We start from the raw sequence: 19323 nt of genomic DNA, 5'->3' as shown, positions 1-19323 counted from the left end.
TAATAAGTTTATTTAACGTGCTTCAATTATTGAAGAATCTCAAAGAGGTCCATGACATCAACACTGCAGTACTACAGAGATGGAAGGAGATTAAAGAAGACAACATAGCTGTAGAACCACAAGCTACACCTCCTTCCCTATTTTACCAGGAAGTGCAGGTGGGGCATCTGCCTGGACTTTGAACAGATTTTTCTCAAAACTCATCATCTAGTAACATTGGCCAGGCAAATTTCATAGACAGAGGTACCGTCCCTCATTAGACTAATGAGTAAATCCTAGTGTGCTGTGTATGGAATTAAAGAGATACACATATAAGTGAAGCACATCACTGCAGTCACTTCTGATGTGCAGCTCTACCACTAAACCTACTCCTTCAGCAAAAAATAAAACAAAAACTCCGGAGCATTTGCAGAAGTTTTTCTGCCTTTTTCACTGTCATTTTAATTTTTTTTTTCAATGTCAGAAAAGCTGTGTTAATTTCATTAACAATGAAATATGTTCCTCTAGAAATCTTTTTACTCAGCAGTAGTAAAGTAAAATTGAAGTGAACCACAAAGCAAGGTGCTGTTCGAGGAAGGCCTGGACAGTTCACAGCCCAGAGAAGATTACTTCATTTTATGTCAAATTTTTGTTGACAAACAGAATGAGGGACCCCTCCACAAGCAAGAGCACTTTGCCCTAGTGTTAGTGGAAGCAGCTGGGCAGCTCCCATGAGTCCTGGCCTGGCCCTTGGACAAGACTGTGCTCAGAAGGGGCACTTTCTTACAGAGACACCTGCAGAAGTATCAAGAGCCTGGAATTTAGTTCAGTCCTGTGAACTGCTGAGGCATTTCAGACTCACAGCATGGGTCAGGCTGGAAAGGACCACACGGGGTCGTCTGGTCCTGCTTCCACAGTGCCATCCCAGAGTTCAGGGCAAATAACCAAGAGACTCCAGGATTTTAGCACAGAAAGGTATTCCATTGGTTTCAGCAGAAAATCCAGGTGACTGCTCAGGATTCCAGTCCAAAAGAAATTCAAATTAAACCCCTCATTCCAAACAGTTAAGCATCTCCACTGCCTGCTTGAATGAACAGTAGAAATGACTAAATGAGATTGCTAGTCTGAAGTTACACACGAGCAGAACCTTTACAAGAACTAACCCCCAAAAAGATAAAATTACCAAATTGGAAAAGAAGCAACACCCAATTTCAATTACAAAGGACAAAGCACTGGTGGCTATTGGTCTCCTTATTTAAATGGTGTTTATTTAAAGCCATTAATTAACAGAACCCTGAGATCACACATAATGTTGCCTGGGTAAAATTTCTGTTTCCACACCATATCCAGGCAAAATTCAAAGTGAAGGGCTTAAAAGCTTAATGCAGTGAAGACAGAAAATATTAAACTTTTCAAATCCCCATTTCTCTGGCCTTTTGCTCACCCCAGTCTCCTATCACTTTTTTTTTCCTTAAAAGACATTATGTGTTAGGAGAGCAAAGCAGCCTGGGGAGGTGATATTTTACCATTGTCTGTGCCATTAATGCAGTTAAAAAATCCTCAGACTGGAAAAATCAGACAGATGCATCTTCCAGGTTCACATGTGCCAACTCCATCTGTTAAATCATTAAAACACAGGCTTGGCAGATTCTGGAGAAAAACACATTTGTTTTCACTATAAAGAGGAAGAGTAAACTTTCTTTCTGTTCTTACAACTCTCCCCCCCTATAATTACTTTAATGTGAAAGTCTGCATGAGTGGGTACTATTTAAGATGCTACTGAAAGAGGTTTTGATTGAATTGGGATGTGTACGTGTCAAATTATATGTCATAATTCAGGTTAGTCAAAGCACTATTAAACCAAGGGCTATAGATACATTAAAGTGCTTAATCATTTACCTTTTTATTCCATGTATCATGTTATACCACCTATTTAAACACTGATTTTCCTTACAGCAATTAACCTGTTCAGGTTAATTTTAAAGGTGCAGTTTACATAAGGAGCAGCAAATTTGATCAAAGAAAGCTACCAAACCTTGAATGAAGAAATTAATAACAATAAACCTTTTTTTCCAAATCTATAATGAAAACAATATTTTCTACCTTCAGGATAAAGAAAAAGATCCTAACCTAAATTGAATACAAACATGCTGTATTTTCCCAATATCAATACTACTGTTATTGGGAAAATAGATGTATTGGGTTTTTTTCTACTACAGCACTGTGCAACCATTTTCACTATGGCAACATTACCTGTAGTGCATACATCTAAAAACTGAGCATGTTGAGTGCAACTAAGTATAAAATAGGATGAACCTAGACACAAGTATGACAGTGTGAATAATTTAAATCCGAAGATCTCCCATAGCTGCTATTAAAACAACACATCGCTGCTAAATGCATTTCTTTCTCTTTGTATTCTACAACAGAATGGAATTTCATTCTCCGGGCTTGTTACTTCAAGTAAAACATATCCTACCTAAAGCAAATGTTTGGAAATTTTGTCCCTTTTTGTTTGTGTTTGCTTACAGTTTTGCAGCTCTTTTCTATCATCATCTAAACAGATTTTTTTCTTAATGGCAGAGTCGAGAAATTAAAAGCTATTGAAGATCAAGAAATCTACTTTTGCAAAATAAATACGTTTGCATAAAGGATATAAAGGATATTCCATTGCAGTATCCTGAAGTTGCACCGAGTCACCATCCCTGCCATTCTGTGCATCAGGGCTCATAAAATAGACTTGAAACCGAGATCCCACTTTGTGTGTTACATAACTGCAACCTTCCCTTCTGTCAAAGTACACACTAAGTGGCTGGAGGAGCTGCTTCCTTCCCAAGAAAAGGTTGAAACATTTCTTTGACTGGAAGTGTCAATTCTCCTGATTTTGGTCATGAGTGAACTGTACCTTCATGTTTCACCTTCCTCCTCTTCCAAACAACTTCTGAAAAACCTGATGGGACTTATTCCAATCAGCTCTGTCTGCACAGAACTGATGGTGCACTTTATTCCACTCCCAACTATGATTCTTTTACTTATGCAGTCCTAGAGGTGTTCTTAAAACCTGGGAAAATTGCAGATCCATTGCTTTGAGTCATCCAACACTTTCCCAAATGTCCTCTTTCACATTACCTACGCACCATTCCCATATGGCTGGGGTCTATCCAGGGAACTGGCTAGAGCTTCTCCTCTGGAGATCAACTTTAGTTAAGGTTAAGTGGAACAGAAAATTTTACCTCCAATATTGAGCAACATAATATTTACAGTCTTATCATTTTTTATAGTACCAGCATTGTTTCAGAGCTGTTCTCAGGCAAGACCAAGCAAGCAGAATACATGAGTGCACCAAAGAGAAAAAAGAAAACACAGGCATATCACAGAACACAAAAGAGAAAGGGCACTTAGAACATTTTCCAACAAAAACTGTCATTCCAAGTATGTACTTTCTCTCTAGCAAGTATTTTAATTTATATGCTCAGATAATGCAGAGGAAATGTATCCAAAAGAGACAATAACTTCATCATGTGATGGCTACAAATAGAGAAATCTGATCTTATAACAAATACTCTCCTAAATTAGAATACAATTAGATGCTGATATCCCATCACTGCCTGCAATCACCCTCAAGGGAAGTAAAATTGCATGAGACTAACAGAACATTCACTTGTTTTAAAATTTACAGGAGGCTCAAGGAAGTTTCACATGCATTTTACCTCAGAAACAATGTGCTACTTACTCTTCCTAGCAATGATTTTTTTACATAGCACTCTGGGATCAAAATGCAATTTTCAACAATAACATATTTTCTGACATTCTCTAAGGAAAAATTACTGGTTTCTTCTTTCTAAAAGGATTTCGATGGAATAACATCTGTGTTGAGATTATTGTGAATATGTTAAACTGACAGCAAGTCTCTAAGGGGCACTGCTCATTAATGTTCTGTGCATAAAATTAAAACTTGAAATATATTTTTCAATCCTTTTTGAATCATTTAAGCAATTCTCATGCAAAGAAATTATTGTGCAGCAATAATATATTTGCAGAGTAGGCTATGAAAGCTATTAAAATGTCCCAGACCCCCTGCTTTTCAAGCAAAAGGAAAAAAGGAGATGCTTTCTGATTTGAAACATGAGCTGTATTGAAACAAAAAAAATACTTTCAAAGACGATTAAGAGTTTGATTTCAGTTTATACAATGCAATAGAATTTAAAATTGTGTCTTTCTCCTTCATCTTTAATTCATATGGTGCATAGGTAGTGCTCATACCAGCAAAACAGTTCTGTTAAGTGTTGCACATTGGAATTCACAAGAAATTTTTCCAGTGGCTACAAGTGGTGGCTGTATTCTTTGAAACTGCACCAGGGCAGCATTGGGCAACCAGAACTGGGGAGCTGTGCTCTGAGACAATGCCTGGGACTCGGGGATTTTAATGCAAACACTTTCTCCAGTTTGAAAGTGACAAAGGTCTCCATGTCCATAGAATAAACAATTTTATCTGGAGGGCATATATACTTCTTCCACCAAGTACAACAGAAATAAAGTGCATCCATCAGGTTTACTGTAATGCAGTCAGTCTCTCATGCAAATCTTTAGTTTGAATAAAAAGGAAAGAATCTGCTCAAAACCAAATAAAATCCCAGGAATTATTGAATCTTTCAAGCACAGAAGTCTGCATAAAGCTCTAGCTGTAAGTGCCATTTTATGGGTAAAAAAGGAACATATTATCACTGGGAAAACAAACATGCCCTCACTGTTTCAAAAGCCACTGGATAATTACAGCCACAATAAGATGAGAGTTCTAAATTTTGCCACAACATATAATGATTCTAACCAGGCTGTTGGATTACGTTCATAAATGGAAATTCAGGAACTCCAATTAACATGTTCTTGATGTGATAGACTTTAGCAGGGCTTTTTAAAATGAAACCAGTCTGTGTCAATGGGACTTCATTATTTAAATCACAGTGATGATAACAAGGCAGTCTCAGGTTTCCTACATCTGAAATATTATGTAAAAACATTGCAAAAAGACAATGAAGTTATGCTAAAATACTCTTTTAGACTTCCATACCTCACATTGCAAACTGTGGAGCAGCAAACACAAAACTGCCAGTACTAATATTTTCTGGTAAACATTTTCAATGCAAAAGTCTAAGCACAGATACACATGGATATATAAATGCATATATAAACATCTCAGCAGAGAGCTTCACTTTCAGATGTTCTGACATGGCTGATGTGGAGGGGAAGACACCAGATTAGTGCAGCTGAAAGAAAATAATGAAGCTGCTCTTCAAAGTTTAGATGTGAAGATGGCACTTTTGGGTGTGAGGTGCTGGTGCACCCCACTGCAGGTTTCCTTATGGACACCTTCATTCCCCCTCCCTCCCTGCTGTTATCTGCCATCAGTGGAGGGCATTTGTTGCACTCCTCCAGCCAAACAGCCCAGTCAGAACATTGCCAGATGCCTCTACAGAGCTACCAGACATCCAGCAAAAGCCATAGCACCACAGGAAAGTTTGGGACTTACTGGTCACATACTGGTTTAGCAACAGAGCTCTGGGGTAATTGCCCAAATTGAGAATGTGTGCTGCTCACAGCACATGTGTGACACTGCCCTGAATTTCCACTCAGAAAACAGCATTTACAAACATCTCTCCAGCAGGACCCTGTGCTAGAGCTACTCTCACAAAGGAAGAATTCTTCTGTGTAGCCACCATCTTCACAAGAAAACCAATTTCTGTTATACCAGACCATTGCTAGTTTGCATCATAAGTGTTCAGAAAACAGATACACAATACAAAGGTAGATTTAGCAACAATTCTTTAGCACTTGAATCTGAGTATCACATAGACTCAAATCTCAGCACATTCCATGGGAGCAGAGATGCTCATAAACAGCACTCAGAAATCCTTACAGAGAACTCAAGAGAACAGGCTTGTTTTCTTCAAGTAATTTCAGACTGTGACACAGAAAGCTTTTGTGTACTCATCTGGATACTTTTCTCCATAAACAAGCAATGTACAAAACCTTAACATTCTTGTATCAGGGTTGACACGTGAGATTTCCAGAAAACCAAAACTTAACTCAGATTTTCAAGAATGGAAACATTAACAAAGCCAAAATCGCAGTATGCAGTTTTCTGCAGCAGTAGAGGTTTAAGATATCCACCTACCCTGGGTTGCTCATTTCAGCTCACATCACCTTTTCCTGTCTCCATTCTGTCTGCTGCCTCCATGCAGAAGCACAACTGCTCGTGGAGCTGTTCTGTGAAAGCGATTAAAACAGCGAGCTGACTTTCTGCAGAGCCTGTTAAAGCCTGTTTGTTTCCCTGACTTATTTCACAGAGCAATAACACCTGTGTTTGTGTCAACACACCACCCTAAAACACTGGAAAAACCTGGACCTAGCAGCCAGCACTGCCCTCCTCCAAGTCCTCGTGCATTGCCCCATCATGTGCTGGTGGAAGCATTCGTACACCTACACAGAACACTGTATTTGGGTTAAAGCACCTCATTTCCCCCTCGGTTAGTTTTAATCCCTATCATTCAGTACCCAGACTACATCAGAACATAGCACCTCAAGCACTTCTTTTGACTGAGAAAAGGGAGTACAGGGGCTGTAAAAACGCCAAACTGTGTCCCCAGGGGTAGAGCAATACCTGACACGGGTGAAAGGTTTCTCAAAATCCTGATGCTAATCTGCAACTCTCAAGTTATGGACGAGTTGTAAATTCTTGAAGAGCAGTTGTGAGTTCTTGCTCAACAGCAGCACTGCTGAACAGCCGAATAACAGGATCAGTCCTAAGCAGAAGACAACAGGAAGAATTGGAATTTCAGTATTTATGGCTACATCAAGATAGAATTTACCCAACTTTAAAGCACCAAGTATTGAAACTGGCGTCTATTTAAAGATGACACACTGAATGATGTAGGATCTACTTCAGCATTGGTCACATGATGACAAAGGCTGTTGTATGCAGCTACAATATCCAGACTTTCTGCAGAAGACTCTGGAATCTCCACAGACCTGTGTTCCTGTCATTCAGTATCATCATCTCATTAAAATCCTATTTCACTTTCTACTCATAGTGCAATTTGAATACTGCCCTGTACTCATAAGAGTCTAATAATACTTACGACTTTAACTACTCATTTACTACACTCCCTCATCTGAGAAATAAGTGCAAAAGACTCAAGCACAATAAAGTTCTATTTCCACAGTGTTGGTATAAGAACTTTCATCTCTCTTGACAAATGCTGGTGCAGTTTAAGCCCTGACAGTAAACTACGGATTTGATTGTTTCATTAACAAATTATCTTTTTTCATGGAAAGCATCAAAGCAATAAGAAGACTCCTGAGATAAATGTGACAAAGCAGCAGGAGTTAATTAAGTAGGACAATGAGTAAGCATTTATGGGTGTGATAGGAGACCCAGATGATTTAATTGTGAGCCTAATTATCAATTAGAGAATCAAGAAATGGCATGTAAGTGAAATATTCCATTTGTTGATACTTTAATGATTTTCAGGGACCCAGAAGAGCAGTATTAATTGCTATTCTAGAACTATAGAAGGCATTTTTATTCTCCTCTTACTCAAACAGAGGTTCTTAGTACTTCTAAAATGACTAATAAATGTATATAGTCTTCTCGTATTCAAATATTTAAGGCCTTTGGACTTTTTTTTTTTAAAGTCTAATAATTAAACATTCAAACACACTGCCTACAAACCACTCAGCTGAAGCCAGAACCTTTCTGCATTTATTTTCTAAGAAGGATAATAAGTGCCCAGTGGTGTGAGAGTCCCATTAACTATTTCCAGGGTGTTTACAAAAGTCACTTTCCCTACAACACAAAAGAGATCGGGAACCATTTAAACCCATGAGGGCAAAGAGCCAGCTAGCTCCACTCATTTTTGAAATATTTTATCCGGCAACTACAAGAAAATAAAATTACCAAGAAATTCATGTAGGGCCAAAAATATCAATATATTGGAACACAATAAACCCTTAACAACCCATAAATTTATTCAGGGTTCTCACATAGAAGCCATAAAGTATGCTGAGGTCTTCCTCAGAACTTCTGTCACAGGCACGTAGCTCATAAAGGACATTTATCAGAAGACATCAGGCACTGCATCACAGGAGTGGCGTTGTTTCCCAATGAAATTATCAAAATAAAAAATTCGGCGTGCAACAAGAGGAACCCAGAACACTACAGCAGCTTAAAAAAAAAAAAAAAAAAAAAAAAAAAAAAAAAAAAAAAAACAACAACTTTCCACCATCGTAATGCAAACGTAAAAAAATTACCAAGTACTTCCCCAGGCCTCATGAGGGGCTTCAAGAAAGCAGGGAGTGAGGAATTTTCGCTTTTTTTTTCCCGAGACACAGCTGTGGTGCTACAGGACAGCTCCTAAAACACGAGAGCACCTCAGGAAGGTCTGACCACTTCCCAACATTTTATTACACTCATTAATTATTACCTGCCCCTCCCATCACCTTGGGCCCGCCCACACGAGTTCCCCCCGCCGCCATCTTGTGCCTGCCTGAGGGGCCTCAGGAAAGCACACGGCGGGATTTCTTTTGCTTTTCTTCCTTGAGACTTGTCTGTGGTACCACCGGCGAGCTTCCAAAGGACGAGAGAAGAAGATCCTTCCCTCAGGGAGTGTGTGCGCACTTGCCAACATTTAAACGCGTTCTCGCCATCTTGTGCCCCCCTCATGAGCTCCCGCCCTTCCCGCCGCCGTTGCCCCGCAACGCCCGAGCGGCCGCGGCGGACCCCGGGTTCCAGCGGGGCTGAGGCGGCCCGGCTGCGGCGCCATGGAGCCCGGCAACTTCATAGCGCAGGACAACTACTGGTAACAAACAGCCCCCGGCCCTCAGTCACCGCTGCTCTGCTGCCGCCTCGCAGCTCCGCGCTCCAGCAGTTGTGGTGCGCGTTTAAAGAGCGCGCCTTTGGTCGAAAAGTCGGGGCTTGGCTCCAATGAAGCCCTCCTTCCCCGCTGGGTGTGGGGCCGGGGCGTCTCGTCAGTCCACACAGTAAATGAAAATATATTTGGTAGGCTATTGGTGCTTAGCAGCGTGTTCGCATGCGCTGTTTCAAACCTCTGGAAAGGTTTTTATTCTTTTCCCACTCACTCTGAGTCAGACAATGATAATATGCACATAAACTCGCTTTTTTGAGATGGAAGTTTAGATTCCTGCCAAAGTGCTGTGCTTTGTGACATCAATAGTTGGGTAGGCATGTTGGGTTTTTTTTTAAATGAAAGTTTTCAAAGTGATCTTAAATATTTGTCTGTTGGTTTCAGGAAAAAACATGTTGAAAAGGAAGAAGATGCTGCTAAAAGATGGGCTGAGAAATGGGGATTTTTGAAAACATCTCCTGAGGAGGTAAAATTGAATGGCATATAATATGGTTTCTAATAAAAGCAACACATGAAATCTACTTGTGCACAAATTTATCTGGACACAAAATGATGAGAGCACAGAAGACTAGAAATGTACTGAGTATGCTTCACTACTCTGGCATCCAAGGTAGCAACTGCACTGCCTTTGAAATGGTTCAGATATTCAGTTTTCTTCTGAATAAAACACATCTCATGGTAATTTATATGCTGTGCATATCCTGATATATTTGTCTTGAGAAGGATGACTCCTAGTGCTAACAAGTACTAGTTTTCAATGCACTAGTACTGACAGGAAAATATTTCCCCTTTGTCTCTCCGTATGGTATTTTAAAAATCTAGGGGAAAAGGTTCCAGCTAATGAAATTGTTAGTGGGGGAATCAACAACAAATGAAAATATTTGGAGTGATGTGTCTTCTCAGTGATGTTTAGATATTACAGTACAGTAGCATATGATATTACATTTGGAATCACAGTATTTCATTGCTGAAGAACAGGTTTAATGCAGCCCCTGCACAGTTATAAATCTAGTTTGTATGTCTTCTGAAACAAACAAAAAAAAATCCAGTAATTTCCAAAGCACTAAGTAATCCTGCTTCAGGTGGAAAGAACAGGAAGTTCATATGCAGCAATGAGGGGAATGATGTGGATATCACATATTACAGTATATTTCAAAAGATAAAGAGTTTATTTTTAAATATGTTTTGATTTTAGTTGATTGGAGATGAAAAGAAAGAAGACGCAAAGCCCAAGCTTCAGCTTCCAGATCACCTGCAGATTCGACCTGTGACACCTGTAGAAAAATACATTAAGGTTAGAAAATTAGATTTTAGAATTGCCATACAGCAACATCTGTCTTCAAAAACCACACAAGCTCTGAAAACCACTTGTCTTATGGGGGGGGGGGGGGTCTTAAATAAAGGTCAAAGTAAACTGCATTTGCAAGCCAAACAATGCTTTAAAAGCATTTGTTTAAGACAAGGCATTGCCCCTTGGATATGGCTGTAATTTTTCTACCTTTATATAAGAATCTGCTCTTTGGCAGAGACAATACCACTGTCCTCTTGAGTACCACAAATTAATAAGGAGCTAGTTCTAATAAGCCAAGTAATAATTATTTTGTTTTATACGATTTATATGTACATTCAGAGTCTTAAAGCTGTCAAACAGCTGGAGAGTAGAATGTGATTTATGGTTTAATTTACAAATATGGTGTGTCAGGATCACAGTGGATAGTGTGACTCCACAGGCAACTGAAGCAGTGACACTGGGAGAGGAATGTACTCACAAAAGGGGAAGCAGAATATGCTAAGGAAAGGGAAGGTCAGTCCACTTAGAGAAGATTAGGGAAATAAAGGAGGTTGGAAATTCTTACCTGTTGAGCTAGCTTTCTTTCAAAGGATTCCAAGGGTGGAGAGATAACGTAAGGAAGTAGTAAAACCTTTTACTGGGATTAAATTAAAAATCAAGAGCTAGGGCTTAGAGTGGTAAAGAAATGAAATGGCATAATTTCTGCCATTCTTGCTACTTGTTGTTCTGTTTTGTCCCAAACCAATCTCAGTCCAGCTTCAGTTTCAGTCAAGTCTCAGCCCTGTGAGGGTGTTGATACATTAACAAATCCTGCACTTAGCTGCTCCACAAGTGTGCAGAGCCTGGTGCACACTGGAGCAGAATTTCCATTTCACCTCAGAACTGGGAGGAAGAGGAGGGTTAGCTGTGATTTAGGTCACCCTTTACATATTCAGAGTGAAGTTTCATACATCTTTTTCAGAACTGTCTTTCTACACATTTACCTTGTGATAACAGTCAAATCTGTTCTCTCTAGGTTAGACTAATAAAAGCTTCTGCATAGTCCCCTCCCCCAGACCAAAAGTGGGACATGAGTTCCTTCATTATCTTGCTCAGTGGGTGGCACTTTTGGCCATAAAAATTATCTTTTCTGAGGAACTGCTCCACCTAAATATCATAAACATTTTCTAATCTTGGCTAAAGAACAAAGTGAAGCAACTCTGGCAAGAGAACTGAAACATTGTTCTCTTGCTGTGTATTTCTCTGCTAAGTCCCCAGATGCTGAAATGATAGAACGTGCCCAATTGACATGATTCAGCCAAAGTAAGCACAGCAGTCACTGAACAGAGTCTGTTGGGTTTTGTTTTGTTTCCTTTTTAGCTAGATTAGTTGCAGATTAACTTGCTGCTCACCCATCTTTTAAAGTAGAAGGAAAGTAGAATGAATAAGTAGTTCTTGATGTAAAAGCCAGTTTGGTCAGTAATATCTTTGGTATTTGGATTTAAAATTATTATTCCATAGCTGCATTGCTACCAAATATATAACTGCAAGGAGAAAACACTATTTCTCCTGTTTGCAGAAGTTAATTAAAGATGATGATGATTATCTTCGGCTTGAGCTTTTTCCATACATAATAATAATAAAAAAAAAATCTGATAATGTTAAGCAATTAAAGCCCTTAGTATTGAAACAAACTTTAAAAAAAATTCCAACATACACTACTAAACAATGACTTGATTGTTTGGTTTAGAACACTACAGCACAAAAGACAGTGTTGCATGACAGAAACTTCAACCAAAAACCTTTTAATCATTCAGTTTTACATGTTACTTTGATTTTAGGTGCTTCCATCTCCTCCAGTACCTAAAACTACCCAGGGATTTATTGGCTGGAGATCAGGTGTTCCAGCACTGGCACTTGAACACAATTTTCAAATCCAAAGCTCCAAAGGAGCTGTCTGTAGTATGAAGTGACCGTGTGAGCCCTCTGAGTGACATTAGGAAATAAAGAAGCACAGAGATCCATCTGCATTCCTAAGGAGATATCCAGTAGTGGACTGTTGGACTGTTGATCATTTCTGCTGTTTATGTAAAAATCCATAAACATTTTGGTAAAGTGTGAACATTTTCATTTTACTTAATTGAATCTATGGTATCAAAGCTGCTAACTCTGCTTCAGAGCTTCTGCTTTTAACTTAGAAATAACAATAAACTCAGATGAAGATCACAGAGCACATTCTATTTTTATTAGCACTAATAGGACTATAATTTAAAAACATTAATTGGAAGTTGGAATGACAGTGCAAATTTTTATTGTTGTTTCTCCATGAGGACCTCTACTCATAAAATACTCATGAAATACACTGGGCTTTGTGTTGGGTGTGCTTTGCAGGTATTTTGTGTAGTTACACACATAAGTGAGTAGTTCCCAGTAAGGAAATAAAGTACACAAAGACCACAGTGACACAAAGTCACTTTGAAAAATCAGTTTTAGTATGAAAACAGGGTTTTTCCATTAGCTGATCAGTATGTAAATGGTTACAAAGTATATCACTTCAGTTTTGTGTTTACCAATATTTGCACCTAGCAGGGAGAGATGCTCAGAGCCAGCAGGTGATTGCACTGGGAGTTACTGGGGTAGCTCCCTCAGTGCCCTGGAGTTCTGTCCTGCACTTCATTATGCACCTGAAGGTTTGCCAGGATTTCTGGAAACTCAAAAGGACTCATTGATCTGCAGCAACTGTTTGCACGATAGAATTCTAACTGCCCAAGGTGCTCCAACCAGAAGGTTGTTTAAGCAAAGAAGAGCCTCCAAGAAATCAGCACAGGCAGTTCCCTCTAACTCCTTATCACTTGAAGGGGAAAGGTTTTCCTCTTTAACCCTGCTGCAAGATCTCCTTTGTGTTCTGCAGCCATCAATATCTGCTGCTTGAGTCAGCACTAAGTCCTTGGCTTTCACAGCAGTAAGGCAGCAGCCAGTGTTTGTTCTTCCCTTCTTCCCAAGAAATGACTCACAGTCATCAACATCCCACCTTTTTGTTTTTTTTACACATCCATTTCCAAATGCCCACAAAATAATAATATTTTACTTTTTCCCATATTCTTTACAAATAATGGAGAAGTGAGTCATATCCTTTGGAAAGATTACCCAAGAAAGAGAACACATAGCAGAAGTAACTTCAGACACTTTACTTAAAAACCAGAATAAAGAATAACTTGGAATCAGACTCTGGAAATTGAAGTTAAATTGCAGTTTAGCTACTAACCATAACCTGTGTACACTGTTCTTTGGACAACCAAGATAATTGTAAGAACAATATTAAAAATCAGTGTGCTTTCTTGTCATTGCCAGGTTTGTATGTCTTGCTTATTTTAATCATGGGGTATGTGGTTCTTCAGTTTATTTTAAGGTCATAAGATCTTAGTCTTGTCTGATTTATATAAACAGGTATAATAATTATTAATATGTCATTTAGTGGCAATTAAATTACAACAATTCAGGCCAAATAAAAGGGGAACTTCACGGACTTTTAAAGAGTTATATTAAAGATTCAAAGCTGGAACCAAATACCCAGTGGATGTTTGTATGAAGTGAAATCCAAGTCCAGATGAGCCATGGTTTGACTTTGAAAACCAAAATAAATTCTTTGTCCAGCATCTACAGTTGGACGTTCCTGATCTTATTCCAATGTCTGAATATTAACTCTGTCCTAACAGTAAGGGTTTTGTATTGTACATTCTGTCATTTAAGGTACCTTTACTTCAGGAGATACTTTGATAGAGACTAATTTGGGATGTGCGAAGAATATAATCTAATATTTTAAGTCATTTATTTACCATAAATCCATCCCATGTATTCAGCGTTTTGGTGTTATGTGAAACTAAAAACCTGACTATTTTTTTCCCAACACTTCTAACGTTCTACATGAAAAAAATTGTGTAGAAGTTGTGGATTTGCAGCTGACAAAGGCCTGCCCACTCATCTGCCGCAGTTGTGAATCCTAAAGGTTGTTACAGAATTATTGTATCACTTTGTTATGTTTGAAACCTGGCCTTTAATTTGTGGAAATTAACCTATTTATTTGAGCCAGGTTGGGTACATAAATGCCACTGCACACTGTAAAATATCACACATCTCCAAGGTCAGGACAGTGTTAGTAAACTCTGCACACATCAGAAAATGCTTCAAAACAAAATTAAATAACTTCAAAAGTGCAACAGAAGTCTAAAGTACTTCAATTCTGAATAAAAGTGTTAGACCTGTGTTTCTGTGCAAGTCAGACCAGAACCAAAATATGAGAACAAGATGTAAGTGTATTTAGATGCTCCAACTAAAATTCCATTTGTCTTTTTTGAAGCTTCTGGTGAGCACAGGAAGCTGCAAAGCAACTCCTTGGTTGACAAAAAAATTTAACAGGAAGCTGAAGCCATCTGGCCTTTAATGTTGTTTTCAGGTAAACTTTGCAAATAGACCCATTTTACAGAAGAGCTGTGGATGGTCTTTCAGATCTGCACACACAGAAATGTTACCCAGTCACAAGAACCAGAGGTGGAAGCAGGTCAGCCCCACATCTGCCACCAAGGATGGGCCCTGCATGTCCTCTCCTGGGTGTGTGATGAAATAACAGCAAAGGCTTAAATGGCAGCTGTATTTAAGTTGAAGAACAATGAAATCAAAACTGTCTTTTTCACAAGCAGTCACTTAACAAACAAAACTGGGGGACAAAAACCTGGTGTTTTGCTTCACAGTGTGTTCTTTTCTGTGCTGTTAGAACTGGCACAGAACTGGCACTTGCTATTTATAATTTCATTAATATAAAATACTTTACCAGAAGCTCAGAGTCAAAAGACTGCTATTTTACAGAGAATAAAGATTTTTTTATTAGATCATAGTTGCTGGTGATTCTGAGTAAGTAGCACTGCTGAGGTTGTAATCACCATACAAGAGTTGCTGTACATTTGGAAAGAACCAAGGCGAAAAGCAGGCACAGCCTGTGCACAGACAAGTACTTGGAGAATAAATCTCAGTGCTCTGCATGAGACATCTCTGCAGTGACGTGCTGTGACATCCCAGTGACACTCACTGCAGTCCTAAGGCTGAGCATCAAACTCCTGTTTCCAGTGCATCCTATGGGCTGCTCTGTCAGTAACTTTAGTTCTGAGATTGCTTCCTTACAAGACAGAGGATGTAAATTTTATTATTATAATTTTCAGAGCCATAAGGCTCCCCATTCACACACATAATTTCCTCCTTTAGTGAAGGATTCTTTTTGGTTCCTTCCACTCTGTACAAAGTAGCAAAATGACAAACATTGATCTAAAAGAGTCACTGGCAACCAGACCAGAAACCTCTGCTTCCCTGTGTAGCCCAAGCCAGGCCCTCCTTGCTTTAGGTTCCTCACTGTGTTGTGTTTTGTTCCCCTTGTAACAAGACAGATAAGGCCCACTCACAGACTGTTACCTTCTTCCTGGCTCCTGTGGTTTTCACATTCTGTCAAATTGTCATTTAGCTGAAAGCATGTCACACCATTTCACTGGGCCATACTGGAATAAATTTAACTGTACTGGAAACTGATACTGTTGTGCTGTGAAACTGATTGGGTTGGAAGTGAACAAAATATCGTTCCTCAGTCATACATGAAAAAGACTAATGGTATTGAGAAGTAATTTTAAAACATCCCAATTTTGTTAACATCATGTGTCCTGTTTTAGGGGAGCTGTACTCGGCAGTTAACATATGAGATCTGGCTCAAATTTGTGATGGGTAGTGATGGGTCTATACAATGTGCTTTTATGAATGGAGATTACACCTTTACACCCTGTGGTCAGAGGTTGTGTGTGTGGCTCAAGTGATTGAATTTAGCCCCTTACCTCATATTTTCTCCCTCACTGCTTTATCTGCTTCACTAAAGAAGTGAAATAAACTAAAAATTCACTAAATATTGAAATAAACTTGCGGATTTCAAAGCATAAAAACAGATGCAGCTATGAAGAAATAAACAGAATGAAGAATCTTCACTCTCCACCAGCACCATGCTTTCAGTTTGGTGTCTCCACTGACAGCAGCTTCCCTAGGTGCACGATCAGATTTGCAGGTACCAGACTGGGATTAAATGGGGACACAACTCTTGATAACCAAAGTTTTTAACAGCTCTAATAACAGCATCATTTAGAGTTCCAATAGAGGGCTGTAGAAGTGGCCATTTTCTCTGTTTCCTTGATAAAAGGCTCTTTATTCAGTCCATTTTCCTGACTGCTTTCCCAAAAGATCATAAATGTGAGAGAGAGCAGCCCTCGCTCCCACCCCTGCACGCACATTTCTGTCTCCGGCTTTCCCAGCGATGCCTCCAGGCTGCCGAGTGACACCCGGCTAATCCGTGATGCTCCAGCCTGACCCGAACCTGACAATGCCTTCTCACTTCCCGCAGCCCCTCCTTCTCCTCCCGAAGTGAGAGACGGGCAATGCTTTTATTCCTCACCGGGGAGCAAGACGAGCCCAACTCTGCTCGTGAATCTCCTCTGCTCGCTGACACGCGTCAGACACAACATTCTCATCCTTGAAAGCTGCAGCAAAACAAAAACAAAGCAAGAGCCCCAAAAAAAATCCCTCAGTGAGCTCCAGTCCCTGTCTGGAAAAAATAAACAGCCATTGTGGTCCTGTTGCCAGAGCACGGTGATGTCTTTTGTTTCAGGGTAAGCTGTGTGATTTCTCTGCTCCCAGCCCCTGCACTGCAGCTTCAGTCTTGGCACTACACTGGTTAATGAACAAATCCCATGTGTTTATAGTCTCCAGGGTTTATGGGTTCACTGGGACATGGAGATCTTCTCCCCCACCTCATTTCCTCCGTGGCTGTAGTCACAGGCAAAGTTGGGAGTTCTCTGTGGCAGCAAAACAGCCCCTGCTGCTTAAGCCCAAGGCCTGGTAAGTCAGGCTGGCTGTGATGCTTCTGCACAGGGCCAGTGGTGCTGCTGGGTCAGAGAAGGAAATGGGCCCTGAATATTTAGAGTAGGAAAAGTCACTTCAACCTACAATTTTTGGGAATCTTGAGCCAGGTGCCAGGTAAAGGGAACACAGTGCAGTGCAAACTGGACAATAACCTGGTTCCCAAAGAGCACTGCTGATGCTTGTGTTCTCCCAGAAGCTGTGTCCACTAAGAAAAGCTCTTGCCGTAGATTTGACCAAACCAGGTTTTTTACTGTTTGTTTGCCCTTCTGTTTGCTCAAAGTAGGAGTGCTGTGCAAATCAGTATTTTACTGGGATAGCCACGAGCAATGGACAGCTCGAGCCTTACTCCTTCACCTTGGGCCAGAGCTGTTTAACTTGAGTGGGAACCACCTTCTTCAGACTCAACAAATCTCAGTTAAAATGCCCTGCATACAGAGATGCAGAATTCTACATTTAAAGGACTCATGAAAGAATTGCCTAAATCTGCTTTCCATTTTCCTTTCATTTGCACTGTTGCAGTCACTGCTAATTCTTCCTTACCTGTCAGCAGTGACAGGTAGGACCCAGCTGGTTCTGTTGGGCAGCCAGACCCTGGTACTCCATGTGCCCCTCTCAGCTCACTAATCCTGCTGGGGTTAACCAGCTGTTGAGGGTTTCTGGAACACAGAAGACACCAAATTACATAAACACTGCAATTATTTGGAATGTATTTTACATCCATTTCATTTGTGCATTTGGCAGTGTTGCTGGACTTGCTATGAAGCTGAATGAAGCACATACAGGTCGGTCATGGATGTGTAAAAGCATCCAAACATGGGAATGGCTCTTCAAACCTAGTGAGCCAAATCTTTCTCTTTTGAAGACGGGCTCTGTAATGATGATTTAGACATTGTTACTGTGGAAAGGCAGATAAATACACAGCATTATCTTATAAGCTTCCTAAACAGTCCCCATAAGGGCAGATTGCAGAGTTTATCCTACACCTCAGGTTCCAAAATGTTGGTTTCCTCACCTGGTCTTGCCCATACCCTGTGGGGTAATAGAATAAAACATAAAAATACAAAGTCTTACAAGACTGTAGTCCCAGCTCAGGTCCCTCACAACACTAACAAAACAAACAAGCTTCACTTTCTCTCCTGATGACTACAGCTTTCCCTGAAAAATTACAGCTTTATTATGCATAATTCAATTTCATCAACTGCTTTTCTTTATTGTCCCTTCTAATTATGCATATATATACTTATTATTTATTGCAGTACATAAATTATGCCCCAAGCATAGCACAGAAGTACACACACACTTCCTATGTAAGAAGAATGTTAAAAATCAGGCCAAACCAGGATTCATTTACTTCCCTGTCCCATTCTGGATTTGTAGGTAGTTATACAGGTTCAGAAACCACATCTCAATTCTGTCTGAATTCTCCCTTTGGTTGTTACACGGGCATTAATTAGCTGCATTCCATAATGTATCACACCAACTTTAAATGCTTTTTATTTCTGAAAAACAAGGCCAGATGCACAGAAGTTTTTATGCTTCTGACAGCCTAATGATGACAAGGCAGTAACTCAATTTGTTGCCTGATTTTTGGCTGAGAGAGGCTCAGGGTGAGCAGTGTGTGATGTACTACATGCATGACTTTTAAACTCTGGTCATGATTCAGAACTGCAGTCCAAATTCAGACTTTAAATGATACACCACAGCATCCTTGTTCTCCACAAAGCTACAGAGGGAGCTTGGGCAACGAGATCTTATCTTTAGACTTCAAAGTCTATGACTCACTGAAATGAGTCCCTGTGGATAAAACCCTTCAGGGCAGGACACCAGGGCCTTACAGGAAGGCAGCACGTGGGACTTGTTCCTCCTGAGCTCACTTTGACTGTGCTGACCACTCACCCTTCCCTGCAAGAACATCTGTATACAACAAAACCAGGCCAAAAATGTCAGGGTTTTTTTTTTCTAGCACATATTGAACCACCTATGGAATAGAATTAATCTCAAGTGTACATTCCTTCTGCAAGGTGTCAGGATAGCACAGAGTCCAGAGAAATTTGTGTCTAGTGAATAATGTTATACCTGCAGGTCTCAGTCTCACTTCTCCTTCACAGGAGAGATTTTGGGAGGCCCCTGTAATGGATGTTTTTTGTCTGTGGTATCGATTTATTAATTTGTTGCACACTAATCATTAAGCAACATCTGGTGCTCAGG

At 39.9% G+C, this 19323-nt stretch overlaps 1 protein-coding gene across 2 annotated transcripts; it reads left to right on the top strand.

The window, feature by feature from the left end:
• The first annotated feature begins 7608 nt into the window (after positions 1-7608).
• Positions 7609-12614, top strand: CIMIP1 (ciliary microtubule inner protein 1). 2 transcript variants are annotated; one of them, XM_062505015.1, is made up of 4 exons: positions 7609-8834; positions 9285-9366; positions 10096-10194; positions 12012-12614. In XM_062505015.1, exons 1-4 carry the CDS (start codon positions 8797-8799, stop codon positions 12141-12143), a joined length of 351 nt encoding a protein of 116 aa, XP_062360999.1. In that variant the 5' UTR covers positions 7609-8796; the 3' UTR covers positions 12144-12614. The 2 variants fall into 2 exon arrangements, with proteins under 2 accessions (XP_062360999.1, XP_062360998.1); XM_062505014.1 differs by lacking the exon at positions 12012-12614 and having other exon boundaries at positions 10096-10652.
• Positions 12615-19323: the final 6709 nt, after the last annotated feature.

This window comes from Cinclus cinclus, chromosome 18 (genome assembly GCF_963662255.1).
Source record: "Cinclus cinclus chromosome 18, bCinCin1.1, whole genome shotgun sequence".
Taxonomy (NCBI): domain Eukaryota; kingdom Metazoa; phylum Chordata; class Aves; order Passeriformes; family Cinclidae; genus Cinclus; species Cinclus cinclus.
Note: the sequence above shows the minus strand (reverse complement) of the source record. Positions and strands in the feature narration are given on the sequence as shown.